Source organism: Sinocyclocheilus grahami, unplaced genomic scaffold (genome assembly GCF_001515645.1).
Source record: "Sinocyclocheilus grahami isolate Dianchi unplaced genomic scaffold, SAMN03320097.WGS_v1.1 scaffold303.1, whole genome shotgun sequence".
Lineage (NCBI taxonomy): Eukaryota > Metazoa > Chordata > Actinopteri > Cypriniformes > Cyprinidae > Sinocyclocheilus > Sinocyclocheilus grahami.
In genome coordinates, this window is record NW_015505482.1 from 259,371 (window position 1) to 282,514 (window position 23,144).

At 35.4% G+C, this 23,144-nt stretch overlaps 1 protein-coding gene across 2 annotated transcripts in view; it reads left to right on the forward strand.

Moving 5' to 3' along the window:
• LOC107601334 (sodium/potassium-transporting ATPase subunit beta-1-interacting protein 3-like) overlaps positions 1 to 23,144 on the forward strand; it is a 74,616-nt gene that overhangs the window by 21,390 nt on the left and 30,082 nt on the right. For both annotated transcript variants that reach the window (XM_016293490.1, XM_016293491.1), the window contains exons 2-4: positions 3,733 to 3,870; positions 9,119 to 9,199; positions 16,749 to 16,946. In XM_016293490.1, coding sequence (XP_016148976.1) covers positions 3,733 to 3,870; positions 9,119 to 9,199; positions 16,749 to 16,946 — 417 coding nt within the window. The remainder of the gene's footprint in view (positions 1 to 3,732; positions 3,871 to 9,118; positions 9,200 to 16,748; positions 16,947 to 23,144) is intronic.

Sequence of the window (23,144 nt, forward strand, 5' to 3'; positions counted from 1 at the left end):
GTATCAATACCACGAGTTTTCGTTTTTATTTGGCGTACTATTTATTCGCATTTTCATGAGACCGGGCTCCTCAGATAGATAAATCAAACAAAGACATGCCATATTTCACCCCAAAAAGAAATGGAATAAAAAAGAATTGCATGTGGCATAAAGAAAATGAAGAATGAAATTAAAAATTCTGTCATTAATTACTCACCCGCATTTAATTCCAAACCCATAAGACCTTTGTTCATCTACACAAATGTTATGATGAAATCCGAGAGCTTTCTGACCCTGCATAGACAGCAACGCAACTGAAACGTTCCCAAGCCCGGAAAGGTAGTAAGGACATCGTTAAAATAGTCCATGTGACATGAGTGGTTCAACCCTAATGTTATTGTTACGGGGCTGACGAGACGTGAGACGTGCGGATCCATATAAGCTATGAGAATACGTTTTGTGCACAAAGAAAACTAAAATAATATGTGTCACGGTACTGTTGTGAATGCGCGTCGAAGACTGACATGGAAGAGAAGAAATTGTTGAATATAGTTGTTATTTTTGTTTTCTTTGCACACAAAAACCATTCTCGTAGCTTCATAAAATTAAGGTTGACCTACTGATGTCACATGGACTATTTTAACGATGTCCTTACTACCTTTCTGGGCCTTGAACATGTTAGTTATGTTGCTGTCTATGCAGGGTCAGAAAGCTCTCGGATTTCATCAAAAATATCTTAATTTGTGTTCAGAAGATGAATGAACGTCTTACGGGTTTGGAATGACATGAAAGTGACAGAATTTTCATTTTTGGGTGAACTAACCCTTTAAATCTCATTTACATTTTCACATATTCATACTTGGCACATCATGATCAGTTATAAGACAGCTATGTTATCTTCACACACCATGTTTCAGTGTGCAATGGCACAAATGAGAGAGTCAAGAGTAAAAACAGGCCCACTTTTCAGTCAACTATAGCTATGTTTTCATCACCCTGCTTTTATACGCATTTTGAAGTATCGCATCAGAAACGAGTGAAGGAAATGTTGAATTTTGAATAAAAATGCCTTAATTCGCAAGTTTTTATGCTCGCTTGAGGTGGTTTTTGACTTGTGCGAAAAAGGGTTAATCCGAATAATGGGAGATGGAAATGCATTTTGCGAATAAATTCCTCCAAGCACATCAAAAAAATCATGTGACTTTGTGCTAAGGGACGGCAAATCCTGACTAACCAGCGGACCGATCTTGTTCCACAGCATCTGGAATGTTGTTATGGTCATTCGGAAATGCCAGAGCAATGTTTGTCATCAAAGTATTTCTGTATAATTGCCTCCCAGAACTGTTACACGACTGCGTTCCCAAACAGCAGGCATCCACCTCAGAAAGCATTAACCGCATTTGGTGTATTTCGTCTGCTCGTTCTGAGGTGCAAGTTATTATATAGGAAAATTATTATATTCAGTAGCTTCTCCTACTTAATTATTATAGTGCCAGTTTATCAGGAAGTGACGATTATGTTCTCTTTGACTCGTTGGATGGAAACGGTGCTTGTTTGCAAATGTTTTATGCGATATTACAACACTATCTCACAACCAATTCGTACATATTTTACGAGGTGGCTAATTCGAATGAATTCGCACGACCACCTCACTCGTATGATTTTGTATGATTTGTCTAGACCCCAATGACGGGTAGGTTTAGGGGTGGGGTTAGGTGTAGGTCATCCGTACAAATTCATACGAATTGTACAACTCTTAAATATGTACGATTTAGCAAAAAATCGTATGAATTTGTATGAGTGAGGTCGTACGAATTCGTACGAATTAGCCACCTCGTAAAATATGTACGAATTGCCGTGAGATCAGGCTGGATATTCCAATTTTGCGGGCAAGTTAAATTTGCAACTTTGGATGGAAACCCGGCTTATGACTTACATTTTTGTGTCCCTTCTTCAAAACATCTTTTTTTTGTATTCCACAAAAGAAAGTCAGGTTTAGAATGACATGAGGGTTAGTAAATGATGACAGAATTTTCATCTATGTGTGAACTATTCACTTAAACCCAAGAGCCTTTAAGTAGTAGGCAAACTCACTGAAGTTACTGTAGTCATCTCTATTTCTCCAACACTCTTAAAAGCCAAGATTACAAAAAGTGATTTTCACAGCAAAAGCCATAGAAGAACCAATTATGGTTCCCCTGATAACTTTTCAGTAAACAGTTCTTAAAAGATCAGTTTGTTTCTTAGTGTTAAGAACATTTGCATACTCTAAAGAACCTTTTTATTTATAATATAAAGAACATTTTTGTGGAATGGAAAGATTCCATAAATGGAACCACAAATGGCAAAAAAAAAAAAAAAAACTTTATTTTTTAAAAGTGTACAAGTGTACAATGTCGTTCTATTTGACATTTAATTGGCATTCATGAGTGCAGAAAGAGTGGAATTCAATAAAATTTTGAAACGGGGGTGTTTAATTAGACCGACATTAACATTTCCATTTCATTACCATCTATCACACAACATTATTTCCTTTTGCAAGCGGTGCAGGTTTCCATGTCTTTTCCTCTTTCATCATCTCACAGTATGCAGTCAACGGCCCGCCAGCTCACAACACGCACCACTCTCACTGAATTCTCATTAATCGTCCCTTTACAGCGAGTCTCACAGGAGGAGGCGGCGGGACACAGGGACCTGTCGGCGAATCACCACCCTTGTGTTCCACACATTAGTGGACTATATCGATACACTCTTGAGTAAATGCATGCTAGAATGATAAAGACAAGTTGTTTGATGTGTGAGGAGTTTTAAGAGCCACTTAAAGATGCTTGATTATAAAACAAGTGGGGGTTTTTTTATTCAGAGGACATCCTTTAGAACCAGGTAAAGTGTGTTTGGAGAGAGTTCTCTTAGGAAATAGTCAATGATAAGAAAACGTGGTATTTCTTTGCATACTCTCACTGAATTCTCATTAATCGTCCCTTTACAGCGAGTCTCGCAGGAGGAGGCGGCGGGACACAGGGACCTGTCGGCGAATCACCACCCTTGTGTTCCACACATTAGTGGACTATGTCGATACACTCTTGAGTAAATGCATGCTAGAATGATAAAGACAAGTTGTTTGATGTGTGAGGAGTTTTAAGAGCCACTTAAAGATGCTTGATTATAAAACAAGTGGGGTTTTTTTTATTCAGAGGACATCCTTTAGAACCAGGTAAAGTGTGTTTGGAGAGAGTTCTCTTAGGAAATAGTCAATAATAAGAAAACGTGGTATTTCTTTGCATTAACTTGCTTATTAAAAAAAAAAACTCTGGCACCACAACTACTGTAGACGTAAGTGTAGTTACAGTAAAATCCTGTAAGATACAGATATAATTGTACATATGTCATTTTTAATAGATCAGGCTTCTTTTTCCACTGGCTCCAAATGTGTGACAATAATTGAAGTTTTGAAAGGTGTTGCTACTACAGTGTTGTTATTTTACAGATCTTCTGAATGTGAAAGAATCATTACTAAGATGTTCTGTTGTTCTGGTTCTTGCAAAAAGTGTTTTGCAGTTTAAGAGTTTGACAAAAATCTATTGTCAAAAATCCTTTGATAGTCCTCCAACTGAAATAATCAAAGACTAAAAGGAAAATGATCATGCAAATTAGCTGTCACAACATGCTTTAAACCTTTATTCCAAATCGATCCTCATCTGAATCATTCATCTAAATATACAGTATGTCCTCTCGTCTCTTTCTCTCTCTCAGATGGTGGCATTAGAGAGGCAGGTGTTTGATTTCTTGGGCTACCAGTGGGCTCCTATCCTTGCAAACTTCTTCCACATCCTTGTTGTCATCCTGGGCTTGTTTGGCACCATTCAATATAGACCTCGCTACATTGTGGTGGTAAGTGCTGCTTTAAATTCATCTTTACTATGATGACCTTGTAAATCTCTCAAAAACTGTTTGGGTCACATTTTAATCACCAAAATTAAAATGGAAGAAATTAAGTTTTGATTTTTCTCAGTTGTCATTCTCATTAGATTCTCATCTCATGAATATGGAAGCTTGTTTCTGCCATGGAATAAAAAAGTAATTTTTCTTACAAGGTTATATCTCTGAATTCAGATGTGTTATCTCAGAATTGTGAGTATATAACTCATAACTGTGAGATATAAACTCACAATTGAGAGGAAAAAAACAGAATTGTGAAATTAAAATGACAATTACCTTTTATTTTTTATTCTGTGGTGGGAAAAAAAGAACATTGAGAATAAAGTCATAATTGTGAGATAAAAAGTTGCAATTACCTTTTTGTTATTCTGTGGCAGAAATGGCCTTCCATACATTATAATAAATCTTGTAACGTAAATAAAATAAATAAAACTAATTACAAAAAATGTTTTTTTGCGTTAAGATAATAGGAAGTGTCACAAAATAATCACAAAATGCAATATGCACAAAAAAATGCCCCAAAATATTTCATTTTGTTCATTCTGAAATATGACCCAGACATGTTCTTGACAGATTATGATAGGTTTCTCCAACCATGCTAGCTAAAAATCTGTTTAATAACAGCGTCAGTTTGGATCCGTTTCTTTATGTCAGACTGTTTTAGAAATGCTTATATGCAAATTGTGTTTGCGGCACATGCAAATCTGCTTACTGTTGATCAAAGACAGCAGGCCTCTGAAGCAGAATTGAATGCAGCCCTTTGCTGATAATAGACTCTGTCATACAGCCCTGCAGACACTGGACTAGTCTTATACTTTGACACATTGTATGGCATTTTAATCCCCTAAATCTGCAACTAATTACCATGAATTAAATGATTAGAGTCCAGCTCCCTTCAGTTCCACACTGGGTCAATCCATGATGCAGCTTCACTTCAACTTCAACAGGATTATGAAGCCTTTAGTTCAGTTGATGAGACGGGAAGCAAGCTATTTTGGGATTTTTTAAATATTCATACAGATTTTATTTTATTTTTTATAACAAGAGTCTTCCGTTTACATCATGGCTATGTTCGAAATAGCATCACAGACTATTCTTATTATTGCTACATTATAATTTATAATTCATATCTGAATGTAACATACTGTGCACAGTTTGCACATTTTCTGCATGCTTCGAAAAACGAGATGGCCAACTAAATTTGCCAAAATGTGTATATTGTGTAAATGAGCTAGAAGTAACATCAGCCACAGTAAAATATCTATTTTGATTTATTATTTAATCAGACTGTCAGAAGTCATATAATTTTTTTTATAAAATGGAATTAAATATGGTTACTTTTATTTATTTATTCAAAGATGGTAACTAGACGCTGTGAGAAACATAACGTCTGTGAATACTGTTGTTTCTAACTTTTATCATTGCAAAATGCAGTTTTTCCACTAACTATTAAAATATACATCGTGTATTGCTCATCATGCTCTAAAAACTAAGTTAGTATTCCATTCTAATTATTATTTGCATTATTTTCATATGCATTCTGCTATAGTGTTTTGCTAATATTAGGGGCATTTTCATTCTTGATAGCATTGAAATTGATATAAAGATAATAAGACATAAAACTGAGAAGATGAGTTATTGACATTTTGGTCTTATTGCCAGAAATAGAAAAACTGTAAATATTAAATTGGGAATATCTGCTAAATATGTATTTAGTAAACTTTTAGAAGTACATGAGCATATAAATACACTTTTTATCTAAAGTCACTTACATTTGCATTCAGTGTAGACATTGTATCTATAGCCTCAAAATATAACAAACATGGGTTACAAGCCACATAACGAAGTCTTTAAGACATACATTTTTGAATAATTTTACCTCTAATGTGTATAAAACTCTGAAGCCATTGAATGGGAGTACACAGTAACATCTTAATTATCAATTATTTTGCACTGGACTTTATCAGTAATACTCTTAATAACACTGAGTTGCTCATTACACGTTAGATTTACACATTTGATTACACCAAAATGGGATGATAATTCAATACAAACACAAAATTCTCACAGAGAAGAAATAGAGAAGAAATATTAAGCTAATCAAAGTGACAAAAAGTCGAGAAGCCAAGAATAGACAAAGGCGTGAGAAAGTGTTGAAGACCGATAGATGAGCCTGGAGACAAGACTTGCGGTGCTGAGACTCCTGGGAATGGTGAGGAGTATTGCTCAGGCTTGTGTCCCTGTCATGTGTTATAAAGACTCATTCTGCTTCACAGCAGCTTAAAATGACCCCAGTCACCACATAATGCTGATTTGACATGTGAATCATGCTGTCTGAGGTGCATCGTTTCCCTTCAAGACGTTCATCTTCTGAGAGAGAAACATATTAAAGCCTTAGTCTTGCTGACCTGCTTGTATTTTTATTTTTTTGTCATAAATGGATACGGTGTCCTGTCAAACAAACAGCCAGTTTTAACTTTAAAGGAGTATTCTGAGTGAAACACAACTTGACCTGTCCCTTAAATTTGAGAAAAAAAAGTGTAATTTACAATAATGGAAGTCAATGGGTTAACTGAATCTTTGAGTTTATGAACAGAAATATGAAGCTCATATTGTTGTTAAAGCACTTACATTAAATGATATAGTTTAAAGGGGTCCTATTATGCTCTTTTACAAAGTCTTGATTTTGTTTTGGGGGTGTACTAAAACAGGCTCTCATACTAGGTTGTTCGAAAAACACATTATTTTTTACATATTTTACATTATTACAACACCTCTCTCCCCAGTCTGGCATGAATAGTTGATGGCTCGAATAGTTCCTGTATCAAATGAAGGCCCGCCTTCTGAAATACGAAATGTGCTGTGATTGGTTAGCTGGGCCAGTGTGTGTTGTGATTGGTTAGCTGGGCCAGTGTGTGCTGTGATTGGCTCCACCCGGCGCCTTGTTGGGAAATGTCATGCCCCTTACCATAGCCGCCTGCGAACTTCAGTGTAAATATTGCGTCAAAATCAAATCAATTTGAGCACGATTTAAACCCGGATGATTGTAACCACTCTAAGTTCGTCTGTCTTGGGAAAGCTAGCATGTCTCCGACATAGTGATAACACTCGTTGCCTTCTCTAGTGCAGCTCGACCAGGTCTCGTCCCATTCGTCGATATTTGTGATATCACAGATCCCGGAATATATATGTTGTAGTCCAAACGAGTCGTTCGTTGTAGTTTTTAAAAAGTGATTTCTATTAAATAAAATCTCATTTTGAAGGGAACTTTAAACTTTGTAACTTCGCAGAAATTTTTATGCTCAAACAGCAACATTACCGATTAACTAAAGTTGAAAAAGTGAAAAATCATAATAGCACCCCTTTAAAAGTTAATTATTTGATCTGTAACGGTTTCAGTTCATCTTTGTTTTCATCTTTGTGCGTGGATCTTAATTTCTGTGGTTGGAGTTTGCCTCTTGTAAACTTTTGCAACTTTGCTTCATTTTCAACTTTGTGAGAAACTTAGTTAACCTGTCCAAAATAGAAAAATCCTCAAACAAAGTAGTCTTCTGATTTTGTATATCTGTGGAGGAAATCCCAGTGGAGGGCGTTTTGAAAACAGTCTTCTTCAGTTTGGAGAAAATTGCTCTATAAAGTCGTCTCAAGCTGGTCTTCCGTAAGGCACAGACAGGAAACCTGAGATCCATTTTTACTACTGTGCAGCATAGACTTCTGTATTCTCTTTCAACTCCCCATGAGAACGATCTGCTTCGTGCTATTGACAAAAATGAACGCTCATTTCTTTTTCCCTTTCTGGGAGTTTATATACCAGCCGGCTCAGGTTGGAGCGCTAATTCAGATTAGCATTTCAATGGGATTTATAGGTTCGTAAAATCCTAATTGATTGTGTTTGTGTGTGGTAAACAACAGTACAAACGACTAGGAAGAGACCATTCAATTGAGATGTTCTGCTATAAAAAGAAGATAAAATCAGAACAAAGAAAGATACAAATCTGGAGATGAACGATAAGAGCCTGTGTAAAAGAAATGTGCTTTTCTCAAGACCAAACAAGCTCACTGCGGATGCTTTCAAGCATCTACTCGACTTCTGTTTCCCATATACAACAGCTCTGATGTTACTGCTACTGGAACGGCTTGAGTTTGATCCTGTTCTAGATGGGTAGTTGCCAGCTGTCTCTTGAATAAAAGTTGTCCAATGTGGTAGTACAGTGGTACAGTGATAGTATCATGTGGTAATACCATGGTACTTTAATATATACTTCACGATGCCAAAGAAAAACCTTTTTTTGTTTAAATGGTTCCATAAAGAACCTTTAACATCTGAAGAACCTTTCTGTTTCCCAAAAGGCTCTTTGTGGAGAAAGAAGGTTCTTCAGATTATAAAAAGGTAAAAAAGAGATGGTTCTTTAAAGAACCTTTGACTGAATGGTTCTTTGTGGAACCAAAATTGGTTCTTCTATGGTATCGCTGTGAATAACCTTTTAAGCACCTTTATTTTTAAGAGTGTCCTGTATGGTTTTACTGAAATAATGTGATGTGATATGAATATTTAGTCATTTATTCTTCTGTGGAGCACAAAAAAAGAGATGAACATGTTTTGTCTATACTATGAAAGTCAATGGGGTCTAAAAGTTGTTTTAGATCTCTTTCATTGTATGAACATAAGCAGAAACAAAGAAAGTCATATAGGTTTCTAATGACATGATGGTGAGTAAATAATAACAAAATTTCTAATTTTCAGTCAACGATCTCTTTAAGGTTGTATGTTATGTATCGTAACATACAGTATAAGAAAAAAATCCATAGAAAAATGGATAATGTCCTGGCAGAAAATTTCTTTTTCTGTCAAGTTTCTAGGCTTTTCACATTAACAAAGTGCATTTGTGTCATATTTTTTACAGAAGTTTCTTATACTGTGGCCACATTAGCGATATTTCATTGAAATTTAGGGGACAAACAAAATACATTGTCAATAGTGTAAAAAGTACAGCTCACACAGAAGTCACTTTCAAACAAATCAGCTTTCAGGTTAGTCAGTGCTGCAAATTCATGTGATCAACTTGAACATGAGCGAAATCTGCTTTGGGACATTTGGGAAGTTTCATCGAGCAACAGTAAATGTGACCATACCAGTGTAGCCTATGTTTGAATATTGGAATGAATTGTTGGAGTAATGAATTGTCCATCTTTTTGACAGTATACTGTGTGGACAGCGCTGTGGGTGACCTGGAATGTCTTTATCATCTGCTTCTACCTGGAGGTTGGAGGTCTATCAAAGGTAAGAGAGATTTCCGCCTAAAGTTACACATGGGTCAGCCGTCAGTGTTTAAGAGTACTAGGCATTTTAATGACCCTGTTTTACAGCTAAATGGGGCAGTTTATGATGTTTTAACAGACTGTTTAAAACATTATTTAGAAGTGCCAGAGCTTTGTCTTACACTTAGGTTTGCATTGAACACACCAGAAACTGGCAGATAAAACAACAGGGCTTCTTTGTAGAGGAAATGAATTCAGATGAAAGCCTTTTGGAAAGCAGAAGTTGTGTTATCCCCAACCCATCCCATGATACACTTCTGTCTACATGTGCTGACAGGTCATGGACTCAAACACTCAGCCCCTAGTGTGTTAGTACAGTGAGAAACAAGCTGGCTGTATAATTGACACATTCTCCTCTCTCTGTGTGCTTGTTTATGACTCCTGCTTGGCCAGTTTCCTGGACTCAGATTTCTTGTTCCCACAATGAAAAGCTCTTATCCGCTTTCAGAAGGTGGAGTGAGATTGCACAAGAACATCTTAAAGTCTGAATGCAGATGCATGAGGAGTAAATCTGGTACATGTATAATGAGCTGCTTTTCCACAATTGTTGCAGCTGCATGGGACAAATGACTCATTTTATCTCAGGACAAAGGAAATATTTGTCCAAAAAACATAAAGAATTCATGCTTAGGAAATATTGGGTTTGGGTGACCATGATTTTTATCAAGCAGAACATGTTCCTGGATCAACATACAGTACTCTTTTTTTTTTTTTTTTTTTTCCTGGAACTAACCAATCAGATTTCAGGGGTTACAGTTAAGTTAGGACTAAGTTTGGGATCTGAAGATAATTTAATTTCCCTCTCATTTTAAGAAATGATAATAGTTGTGGTTGGGAATAGGGTTAGGACAATGTTTTGTTTGACAGGAATGTTGTTCCAGGTCCAACAAAAGAGGTTAATTACATCCTCCTCAGTAAAATGACAGTCACTATTGGAGTGTGTAAGAATGTTCTGCGTACCTGCTTAGAGGATGTTTCTTTACCGGTTTTGCTTCAAAATCCAGATTTTACATTGGACATCAAGTGGAGAGGCAACACAGTATCAAAATTGTTTACAATACAAAATTTGTTAAATTGATCAAAAGTGACCATAAAGACATTGCAATTTTACAGAAGATTTCTGTTTCAAATAAATGCTCTTAATTTATTTTAAGTTTAATTGATTAACAAATGTTAAAATGATTTCTGAAGGATCATGCGACACCAAAGACTGGAGTAATGATGCTGAAAATTCAGCTTTGCATCACAGGAATAAATTACATATTAAAATATATTCATATAGAAAAGAGTTGTTTTGAATTGCAGTAATATTTCACAATATTGCTGTTTTCACTGTATTTATAATCAAATAACTGCAACCTTGATGAACACGAGACTTGTTTTAAAAACATAAAAAACTTAACAAATCCAAACTTTTAAACAGTAGTTTATTCATTTGTTTCTTATATATATATTACTTTGAAAAATCTCAAAAGGCTTTTTCTTATATATTGAGTGCTTGGTTTCTTAGTGTCTCTTGAATTTCAGTGGCTTCAATGACTCTGCAGCCATCACAATATTGCTGTTTTCACTGTATTTATTTAGACTTGTTTTAAAAACATAAAAAAACTTAACAAATCCAAACTTTTAAACAGTAGTTTATTCATTTGTTTCTTATATACAGTGGGTACGGAAAGTATTCAGACCCCCTTAAATTTTTCACTCTTTGTTATATTGCAGCCATTTGCTAAAATCATTTAAGTTAATTTTTTTTCCTCATTAATGTACACACAGCACCCCATATTGACAGAAAAACACAGAATTGTTGACATTTTTGCAGATTTATTAAAAAAGAAAAAACTGAAATATCACATGGTCCTAAATATTCAGACCCTTTGCTCAGTATTTAGTAGAAGCACCCTTTTGATCGAATACAGCCATGAGTCTTTTTGGGAAAGATGCAACAAGTTATTCACACCTGGATTTGGGGATCCTCTGCCATCCCTCCTTGCAGATCCTCTCCAGTTCTGTCAGGTTGGATAGTAAACGTTGGTGGACAGCCATTTTTAGGTCGCTCCAGAGATGCTCAATTGGGTTTAAGTCAGGGCTCTGGCTGGGCCATTCAAGAACAGTCACAGAGTTGTTGTGAAACCACTCCTTCGTTATTTTAGCTGTGTGCTTAGGGTCATTGTCTTGTTGGAAGATAAACCTTCGGCCCAGTCTGAGGTCCTGAGCACTCTGGAGAAGGTTTTCGTCCAGGATATCCCTGTACTTGGCCACACTGTATATATTACTTTGAAAAATCTCAAAAGGCTTTTTCTTATATATTGAGTGCTTGGTTTCTTAGTGTCTCTTGAATTTCAGTGGCTTCAATGACTCTGCAGCCAATAATTCATCCCACAAAACCTAATGCGTTCAGCACAATCCACCCTTCTATTTGTATCAGCTGTTTTTAATGTTGTTTGATTCATGTATTTATTTGAATCTTTTTAGTTTTGTTCTTTGCTCATAAGAGAGTTGTGTAATTGGACACATGGCCTTGAACGTTAACAACAAAAGATATGGGAAGTATTTTCTGCGCTTAGTTATTAATTTATTTTATGCTTATGTGCTCAGTCACATTTTATGCTACCTTGATTTTTGTGAGGTTTTTTTGTCTTTCATCCTCATCCTCTTCTTCCTCTGTCTCACACAGTCACGCTCCGTCACTCCCTCCCTTTTCTTTACTGTGCTGTCACAGGTGGGACACCCTTCCCCCAAACCCCCCCCCACCATAAAGTCAAGGCATGAATATTCATGAGCTGATTCAGACATATCTGCTGTCCAGAAAGCAGCAAGTTTGCGCATTGATCCTTTCTTTTTAGTCTCTGTGTGTTTATTTGTGTGTGTGTGTCCTCCTGCTGTCCATATGTAGCGGTGAGGGAGCGCTGTGTGTCCATCTGTCAGGTTAATGCCTGAGTCCGACCCTCTGCCACCTGCTCCCCATTATTCAGCCTTTTTCATGCAACCCCTGCATTAACACGGCCCACCACAAGCCTCAATGAAACACCTCAAAATATGTATATTGAGTATATAGCTCACTGATGTCTCTACTGTCATAGAGCAAATGACACGCCATATGATAATATCATGCTGCACCCCACAGGACCCCAACTGTAAGACTGATTATGATTAGAATGAGTCTGAATGAAACAGTCTGACGTTAGATTCTATGTATCTGTCTGTCTCTCTGTCTGCCGTCTAGCAGTGTTTATCAAATCTGCCTATCTGTTTGTCTTGTAATGTTGATCATATCTGTCTATCTGTCCGTCAGTCCGTCAATGTGTTTATAGTGTCTGTTTGTCTGTCTCTCTCTCACACAGTGTTTATCATGTCTGTCTCAGTGTGTTTATCATGTCTATCTATCTGTCTGTCTTGCAGTGTTAATCATGTGTGTCTGTTGTATTGCAGTGTTTATCATGTGGTTCTCATGATGATAGTGATAAATGGTCTTTGTCAGTGTCTCACAATGTTTGTCATGTCTGTCTGTCTCTCATTGTCTGTCTTACAGTGTTTATCATATATGTCTGTCTGTCTGTCTGTCTGTCTTGCAGTGTTTATCGTGTCTTTCTGTCTCGTATTGTTTCTGTCTGTCTCTCTTTATTTTTATCTGTCTGTCTCGCAGTGTTTGTCTGTTTCTAGTGTTTGTCTGTTTGTCTCATGTTGTGTTTATCATGTTTGTTTGTTTGTCTTGCATTGTTTATCATACCTGTCTGTCTCCCAGTGTTTATCATGTATGTCTCTTGCATAGTTTATTATGTCTGTCTGTCTCCAAGTGTTTATAATGCCTGTCTGTCTTATAGTGTTTAGCATGTCTATTTCAGTGTTTATCATGTCTTTCTGTCTCCCAGTGTTTATCATGTATGTCTCTTGCATAGTTTATTATGTCTGTCTGTCTCCAAGTGTTTATAATGCCTGTCTGTCTTATAGTGTTTATCATGTCTATTTCAGTGTTTATCATGTCTTTCTGTCTCCCAGTGTTTATTATGCCTGTCTTTCTTACAGTGTTGATCATGTCTGTCAGTTAGTGTTTATCATGTCTGTCTGTCTTGCATTGTTTGTCATGTCTGTCAGTCTCCCAGTTAATCATGTCTGTCTGTCTCCCAGTTAATCATGTCTGTGTCTGTCTCCCAGTGTTTATCATGTCTGTCTGTCTTGCATTGTTTGTCATGTCTGTCAGTCTCCCAATTAATCATGTCTGTCTGTCTCCCAGTGTTTATCGTGTCTGTCTGTCTTGCATTGTTTGTCATGTCTGTCAGTCTCCCAGTTAATCATGTCTGTCTGTCTCCCAGTGTTTATCATATCTGTCTGTCTTGCATTGTTTGTCATGTCTGTCAGTCTCCCAATTAATGATGTCTGTCTGTCTCCCAGTGTTTATCGTGTCTGTCTGTCTGTCTGTCTGTTTGTCTCGCAGTGTTTATCATGTGATTCACATGATACACTGTCAGTGTATTTATCATGTCTGTCTCTCTTGCCATGTTTATCTGTCTGTTTGTCTCGCAGTGTTTATCATGTGATTCACATGATACACTGTCAGTGTATTTATCATGTCTGTCTCTCTTGCCATGTTTATCTGTCTGTCTCTCATTGTCTATCTGTCTGGTAGTGTTTATTATGCCTGTCTGTTTTAAATTATATTTATCATGTCTGACTGTCTCACAATGTGTTTATTAGGTCTGTTTGTCTCTCTGTCTCACGATGTTTATCACGTCTGTCTCTCTTAGTCTCGCAGTATGTTTATTATATCTGTCTGCCTGTCTATCTGTCTGTCTCTCAATTGGTAGGGGTATTTAAATAACTATTCATTGTAGTTCTACTTGCTTGAATTACAATTCTGCTTCATGTTTGCTATATAAATTCTAATTTATTTTAGGAATTGAACTAAGTGTAATTTAAACATTCTCAATTCAATTCTGAATGCTGCAGTGTGCTGGTATCCATGAAATGCAGGCACAATATGTGAAATGAGGCAGTGCATCCATGTTGCTGTTTAACAGATCACACTGTCAATATGATAGTGTACACCTATGATATTCAAACACATGCATAAATCAGTATGAGTGAGTCAAACTGGTGCAAATGGACAAATTAAATAAGCAACTCATCTACTTAGATATCTCTTTTGGAAACAAATGAATCAAACTGTTTTTAGCAGATAAATTATAAAATGCACCTCCATTCCTGTCAGCGTAAAGGGGGGAAAAGTGACTATTTTAATAATAATAATAATATTAATTTTAGAAGTCTACTGTGCTCATTCTTTGATCTTTAATCTTCTTGTCTTAAAGTATTTTGCTGTCATCAACAACATAACCGCACATGAATCTATGATGGCTGTGAGCGCTGCCATGGAAACTAATAAGTCAGAAGACTCAAACCGCTCAGAGTTGTCATCTCATAATTACGATAATTCTGACACAACATGAATGTGGAATTAATCTCTCACATTCAGGTAATGGAGAACCATATTAACTCTCTGAACATGAGACATGTAGTTTCACTGAAGAGGAAAGGCATATTAAGTGCTTGGGCACTTTATGAAACACGCTCTCTCTCTCTCTCTGTTTGCTTGATTGAGGTGTTTTGGTGGGGTGCCTCTCATGCATGGCCGCAGGCTGTGACTGTCAGTCTCACACTGTGGCTATGATTAAATACGGGACAGGACAGTCTGTATCGACCCCCTCTCTGAACATGCAAACACACACTCGTCTCAGTGACATATAGTGATGCGTATAATGATAATGCCTGCCGATGATGAAGGGGACAAACGCCTCTGTGTCTCCATTAGCCAGAAAGAGGTCAAGGACGAGTTCCTCTCTAATAAGCATAGGAAAGTCCATACATTTTCATTTTGACAAGTGTCATTCATCTCATACAGCCTGAGAACTGTGTGGATTGACAGAATCCATTATATCTGATGTACACGTATCCGTGAGCGTAAGAGGAACATTTGCAAAACAGACGCATAACTTTGAGGTGACACTTGTATTTCATTGCACTTTCACACATGCAGCGTTCAGGTTAAGGACTGTGTGAACAAACGCAAACATGATTATTCCCTTTATTTGCAGTAATATGTGAACTGGGAGTCAGAAATTGTTATTTTAAATGGAAAGAAATGTTGTAAGATAGTATTCCTGAACAAGCTGTTGCACAAAATGATAATAGGGCTGGGCCATATAGCTAGTAATATTGTCAGCACTTTTATGATGTTTGATATATTTCCTGATATTTATGTACTTGCTCTGAAATGCCTTTAAAGTGTTTGTTCCTTTTATTTTTCTTTCCCAAATTGTATTTTCTATTTTGTCCACACGTGCATTATAGCCTATTAGATACTAGCTATATATTTATGTTTTTATATATATTTTATATTTATATATTTTAACATACTGGTAAAAAAATGTATAGCCTGAATGCACTGTAAGTCGCTTTGGATAAAAGCGTCTGCTAAATGCATAAATTATTTAAATTTTTAAATATATGTAGATATTTATATACATACATGCACACACTCTATTGATTAATATTTATTTAAAAACTAATTAAACTCTATTAGTTACAAAATTTATGTTTTTCTTGTGCATCACAGAACCAAACAGCATTTTTAAACATATTACAATAGAAAACAATCATTTTTGAGAAGAAATTGTAAAAAAAAATGTCTTAATATTAAAAACCAGAATATTGTAAAATATTACAATTTAGTAATGTCACACTATTACTGTTATTACTGTATTTTTATCAGATAACTGCAGGCTTGATGAGCATAAGAGACCTCTCTTAAAAAAACTTAATTATTCCAAACTTTTTTTTATTCAATAATATATTGTTTTTAAAATGATTTATGTGATTTATTTGATATCATTTATTTTATTTATATAGACCAGTAAAAAAGGCATATAATAATAAATACATATAAATGTGACCTACTGACATGGTTTTAATGAAACTTAAGTACTAAATAAAAAAATTTATGTTTATCATCATAAAATATGTTTAAATCATCACAAAATTCACAATGTTGGTTAAATTTACATTGCCAAAAATACACTGTCATAAATTGCCTGGCCCTAACTGCTAGTAGATAATGTGAGAGATTATAATGTGAGAGATTTAACAACATAATGGAGATAGTGTGTGTATACAATATGTAACCACAGAAAACAATTGCTTGTGTGAATAACTAATGCATAACACATGACAATTTTACCTAATTTATCAGTTTTCATGTGTAAAAGTGGTCATAAATATGACCACAACAAATAAACAATGAACGCATATTAAAAGCGATAGTGTGCTTCTTCCATCTTTTGTATGTATACGTGTCTTTCCTCCCTCTCTCATGTCTATGGAACAGATTATTTGTTAGCTCCGTGCTCAATTATGCATGCATGCTTTACAGCGCACAGCCTCTCTGTCACTCACTCCCTCATCCTTTATATTGACATGTGGCTGAGGCTGATGACAGCTCCTCTTCTCTGTTGTTTTAGGACAGCGACCTCTTGACCTTTAACATCTCGGCACACCACTCCTGGTGGAGCGAGCATGGGCCAGGCTGTGTCCGAAGAGAGATCCCTGCCAGCGGAAACCGTAGCGCAGACGCACAGTCCTATATATCCATCATGGGCTGCCTGCTGGAGTACCAGTACATTGAAGTCCTGCACAGCAGCTTCCAAATCCTTATCTCTGTAAGTCACTCACTCCAAACACATACACACACAAACAAATATGCCATGTCATGCAGAAAAGCTAAAACACTCAATAAGTGTTCCTTCAATAGTCCAAAAGCCCTGTTTTTACTCTAGTTTATGGTCTTCACGCACTATATTTAGACTTACTATATGTGTATGTCTGCTACATAGCATAACTAAAAGCGTCCCATAATGCACGTTTTTTCCAGACACGCTTCCATCCAAATGGTGATTTTTCATTACTGTAGGAAATCATTGGCTGTCTCTCTACACTTAGCCAGTCCTTTAAAGCCACAGCAGACTAAAGTGTAGCCTGCACACACCGTACAGGTGTAAAACGCCCCTGCCTGAGTCCTGAAGCCCTGCTGTTGTGCTGAAGTGGCCCCTTGAGTTGAGGTCTGGCGCGGCTCCAGGGTTAGTTGGGTAAACTCAATGGATTATAATCAGCAGGCAGCAAGCAGAAAGACTGTGAGCTCATTTTCTGAAAAGGGATTTGTTTTATTGACTTAAATGCGCTGTAGACAATGGCCTCCAAAAGTATTTGGACTTGGCCACACTTATAATTTCTGAATGTTATTGCATTAGATACAAAAAACAAAATATTAAACCAAGTGGCATCTGCAAATGCCAGTGCAATATATAATATACAATATTAGGGCCAAATCGAATAATCGATTGTCAAATCGATTAATCGCGATTAATTAATATATATCACATATATATTTCTTAAATATATACATGTGTGTGTATTTATATATTAGTATACACAGTACACACACATTATGTAAACACAAACATTTATTTTGGATGTGATTAATCGCGATTAATCGATTTGACAGCCCCATAACGCATAGCATAGCATAGCATAGCATAGCATAACATAACATAACATAACATATAACATAACATAACACAACATATAACGCAACACATAACATTACACATAACATAACACATAACATAACATCATATAACAACATAACACCATTTAAAAGGTTGGGGGTCCATTGTTTTAAGAAATTAATACTTTTTTCAGCAAAGAGACATTAAATTGATCAAAAGTGACAGTAAAGACATGTATGTTTTTACAAAAGGTTTGTATTTCAAATAAATGTGAGCCAAACTGGTTCAGTGTAGGTTAGGAGTGTTGGAAGCTTATTCAGAGTGATGATTATCTGCTCATGCTCAAACAATGAACTGATAACTTCATGGTGAGAGTTGAACAAAGTGGCCTGCAGGAAGTGGGAGCTTAAACACACTCCAGTCAAGTTCCTACAGGCTTCTTCAATGGGAATGCAGAGATTAGTGAGAGGGAATCAGATCTTTATCTCCAGTGCCCAAAGTACTCAGCTTGTGGTCTTGTCACCACAGTTTGAAAATTAAGTACTAAAATGCTCAGACAAATGAGAAGATGGCTAAAGGGCCATGTGAATCTCTCAAAGAGGTTTGAATGAATTAATTAATAAATGAATAAATAATTTAATAATTAAATAAATAAATACGTTTATTATTGCATTATCATTGCAGAAGAAAAATTACTGTATTGAAGAAAAAATACTGTAATGGAATCTTGCATCTTAAATGTGATACTGTATCTTAATTGCTCTAAATCGTTTTTAGTTATTCAGTATATAATTATTATAATTTATATTATAATTAGTATCATTATGTAAACACAAACATTTATTTTGGATGTGATTAATCGCGATTAATCGATTTGACAGCCCCATAACGCATAGCATAGCATAGCATAGCATAGCATAACATAACATAACATAACATATAACATAACATAACACAACATATAACGCAACACATAACATTACACATAACATAACACATAACATAACATCATATAACAACATAACACCATTTAAAAGGTTGGGGGTCCATTGTTTTAAGAAATTAATACTTTTTTCAGCAAAGAGACATTAAATTGATCAAAAGTGACAGTAAAGACATGTATGTTTTTACAAAAGGTTTGTATTTCAAATAAATGTGAGCCAAACTGGTTCAGTGTAGGTTAGGAGTGTTGGAAGCTTATTCAGAGTGATGATTATCTGCTCATGCTCAAACAATGAACTGATAACTTCATGGTGAGAGTTGAACAAAGTGGCCTGCAGGAAGTGGGAGCTTAAACACACTCCAGTCAAGTTCCTACAGGCTTCTTCAATGGGAATGCAGAGATTAGTGAGAGGGAATCAGATCTTTATCTCCAGTGCCCAAAGTACTCAGCTTGTGGTCTTGTCACCACAGTTTGAAAATTAAGTACTAAAATGCTCAGACAAATGAGAAGATGGCTAAAGGGCCATGTGAATCTCTCAAAGAGGTTTGAATGAATTAATTAATAAATGAATAAATAATTTAATAATTAAATAAATAAATACGTTTATTATTGCATTATCATTGCAGAAGAAAAATTACTGTATTGAAGAAAAAATACTGTAATGGAATCTTGCATCTTAAATGTGATACTGTATCTTAATTGCTCTAAATCGTTTTTAGTTATTCAGTATATAATTATTATAATTTATATTATAATTAGTATTATGAATTCAGACTTCTTGACTAAATAATTTTGATCCACTGAAAAAAATAATAAAAAATATACGCATATTTACTAGTGCTGTCAAACGATTAATCGCGATTAATCGCATCCAAAATAAAACTTTTTGTTTATATAATATATGTGTGTACTGTGTATATTTATTATGTATATATAAATATACATGAATATAAATATAGACATGTAAATACAAATATTTTCAAAATATATACTGTATGTGTGTGTATTTATATATACATAATAAATATACACAGTACACACACACACACATATATATATATATATTATATAAACAAAAACTTTTATTTTACACTAACTAACTAAATAAATAAATAAATATATTTGGGAGAAATATGGTATACACAATACACACATATATATATATATATATTATATAAACAAAAACTTTTATTTTACACTAACTAACTAAATAAATAAATAAATATATTTGGGAGAAATATGGCTGGTGTTGGTGGGCAACATTGGGAGAGAGGTTTGTCACTTGTGACAAATTGTTTCGTTGCTCAGGATTGAGAGGGCAAACGATAGAGCAAGCGAATCGGGCCAGATGCGTGTCTCCGTGTGTATCTTCAGACTTTAAACTAGATCACTATCAAAAAGACTTCTGCTGTAGTGAATAGTCACGTTCTCATGCTTCTGAGAACTTCGTCACAGGAGGACAGTCAGAGAGCAGGACACACACCTGAGACGACAAGTGAACAACTGAAAGAGTCATTAGCAGAGCTTCATGTAAATCCCTCCCTCTATGACAACTGAGAGGTGCGTAAGTGAGAGCACCATCTGCTTTCCTCATTAGTGTAACTCAGAGGGAGCTACCTGTGCGGAGAACTCATAAACATCGTCCTTCAGATGAGATCTGTTCTTCTGTTGTTCATTCTTCAGCATTCTTCTTCTTTCTGGGATTACACTTTTAGCTCTCAATGACTGATTTCATTTATTTATTTTTACCACTTTGGCCTGCCGTGATTACTTTTCTTTAAATATCTGTGCACAAATGTAGTTATTTATGAGGACTAGTTTGGCATGATGATTATATTATATTATATTATATTATATTATATTATATTGTATTGTATTGTATTGTATTGTATTGTATTGTATTGTATTTTATTTTGATTAAAAAATTAACAAATGAATGCTCCAAAGTTTGGTAATGGGATTGCAAAATGAAATCAAATTAATATAATATTTAGTTTGACCTCCTGAGGTTGACAGTCAACATATTTTGAAGGTTAAGCACCTTCTTTCACTCACCATTTTTCAAAGAAGAAAAACAGTACTGCTGTCATTACTAGTATGCGTCTCAGTTTTCACTTTTCTGTACTTTTTCCATTTATGTTTTATCAGCACAAGTGGGTGGATGAGTTCATTCCTCTTCCATCTTTGTCTCTTGCTGTTTTCCCACTTTTTTTCTCATCTGACATCTCTTCCTCTCATATCTCAGTTGCTTCTCTGTTCAGTAAAACACTGAAGTCAAGATAAGGCAGTTTCAGGTTCAGACAGAGAAGAATATCTTGTCAGGATGGTATGGGAATTCATCACTTCTTTTCCCATCATGCTCTCTGCCCCAGGGAGCGACAATAGATAGCTGTAAATTCAAGGAACTTTTTACCCGAAATTCAATCCACACTGAAAATCTACTAGATATCCAAAAACTTTTTTGTTGTTGTTGCAAAGTTTAGTATTGCATTGAGGCCACAAAGTAAAACAGGTGTGGCATCATTTCAAAAGAAAACCGTCCAAAACTTTTCAAACTATTTTCTATGGTGGCCGAGAAGTGCAAAGCAGATCACAATTCTGAAAACAAAAGAACAAATTACAAACGCAAATGCAAGTCTAAAAAACAAAATTCGCTCCCTGTGGCGGTTTAATCACTTCATGTACACACAAATGTAAGTGGATGTTTGATTAGACGTGGCCAGTTGCAAACATCTGAGAGCCGTCTGTTCAGCCGCTCGGCAGCCATGACAGGTGGAATATTTGTGCCTGGTTTTAATCTCAGATCTGGTGGGTGTGAAGTGCTGTAAGTGTGTTTGCGTGTGTGTTGCAGCGAGAGCACTTTTGTGCAGTGTTGTTGAGAGTGCTCTGAATCAGATGTGATACGGCTGTGAATTCTGCCTCCGGCGACTGAAGGAGAGAGAGAGAGAGAGACATCAGAAGTGCTATTTACGGAGTCTGTGTGTATGTGCTGGACTAATTTCTGTCACAGCAGGGTGACTTTGGCACATAATTACCCTGTCAGACATCATGTTCATGTGGTGGGTCGAAGCATTAGGTTTTTGTGATGTGTGTCCGTCTTTCAGACATATATTCACAGTTTCTGGGTTTGTATTACTGCAGTCTCTCTTATTATTATTTTTCTCTCCCTCGGCGGGGAGTTTTTGGACTGATGCTCCTGCTGGTGGTCACTTGTAAAGTAGTAGTATACTTTACTTCTAAAGGAGTACTTATTATGGAAATAATATACATTATATACTAAAGTGTAAACTGAAGTTAATATTTTTGGACACACACACACACACACACGTGTATATATATATATATATATATATATATATTATAGTGTCAATTTAAATTAAATGTAATTAGCTGAACTTTATATATTTATTTTTGCAACAATGCAAGTCTTTACTATCACTTTTTATCATTTTTTTTCAATTTAAATTTTTCAATCTTCTTTAAAAAAAAAAATGCTGACCTCAAATGTTTAAACAGTAGTTTGTATTGTTACAAAAGTCTTCTATTTTGAATAAATGTTGTTCTTTTTAACTTTTTATTCATCAAAGAGTCCTGACAAAATGTCATGTTCCAAAAAAAATTTATAAATAAAAACTAACACGGCTCAACTGTTTCCAACATTGATAATAAATCAACATATTCAACTGATTTCTGGAGGATCATGTGACATTGAAGATTGGAGCAATGATGCTAAAAAATATAGCTTTGCATCACAGGAATAAATGATATTTTAAAGTATATTAAAATAAAAAACAGTTCTTTTAAATTGTAATAATATTTCACAATATTGCGATTTTTACTTTATTTTTCATCAAATAAATGCAGCCTTGGTGAGCATAAGAGACTTCTTTAAAGAACACATATTCACAAGGTACATCAACATTTGTTTGTTCTACAGACATAAATAATATGCCATATTAAGTCGTAAAGCCTATTGATGACAGATGTGCTGTTATTAGCACACTTTGATGCGTTTCATTATGATAGTTGTGTGTTAAGATTCACTTTTGTCTTTATATGGCATAGAATTCTTGCAAGCGCGCTCTCTCTCTCTCTTTCTCTCTCTGTTATCTGTGAAACTGAAATTCAGGCCTGTGATGTGATTTCTTCCTAATATAGATTTTATTTCCAGGGGAACTCAAACTCGAGCATTATTTACAAACCCAATTCCAAAAAAGTTGGGACACTGTACAAATTGTGAGTAAAAAAGGAATGGAATAATTTACAAATCTCATAAACTTATATTTTATTCACAATAGAATATAGATAACATATCAAATGTTGAAAGTGAGACATTTTGAAATGTCATGCCAAATATTGGCTCATTTTGGATTTCATGAGAGCTACACATTCCAAAAAAGGTGGGACAG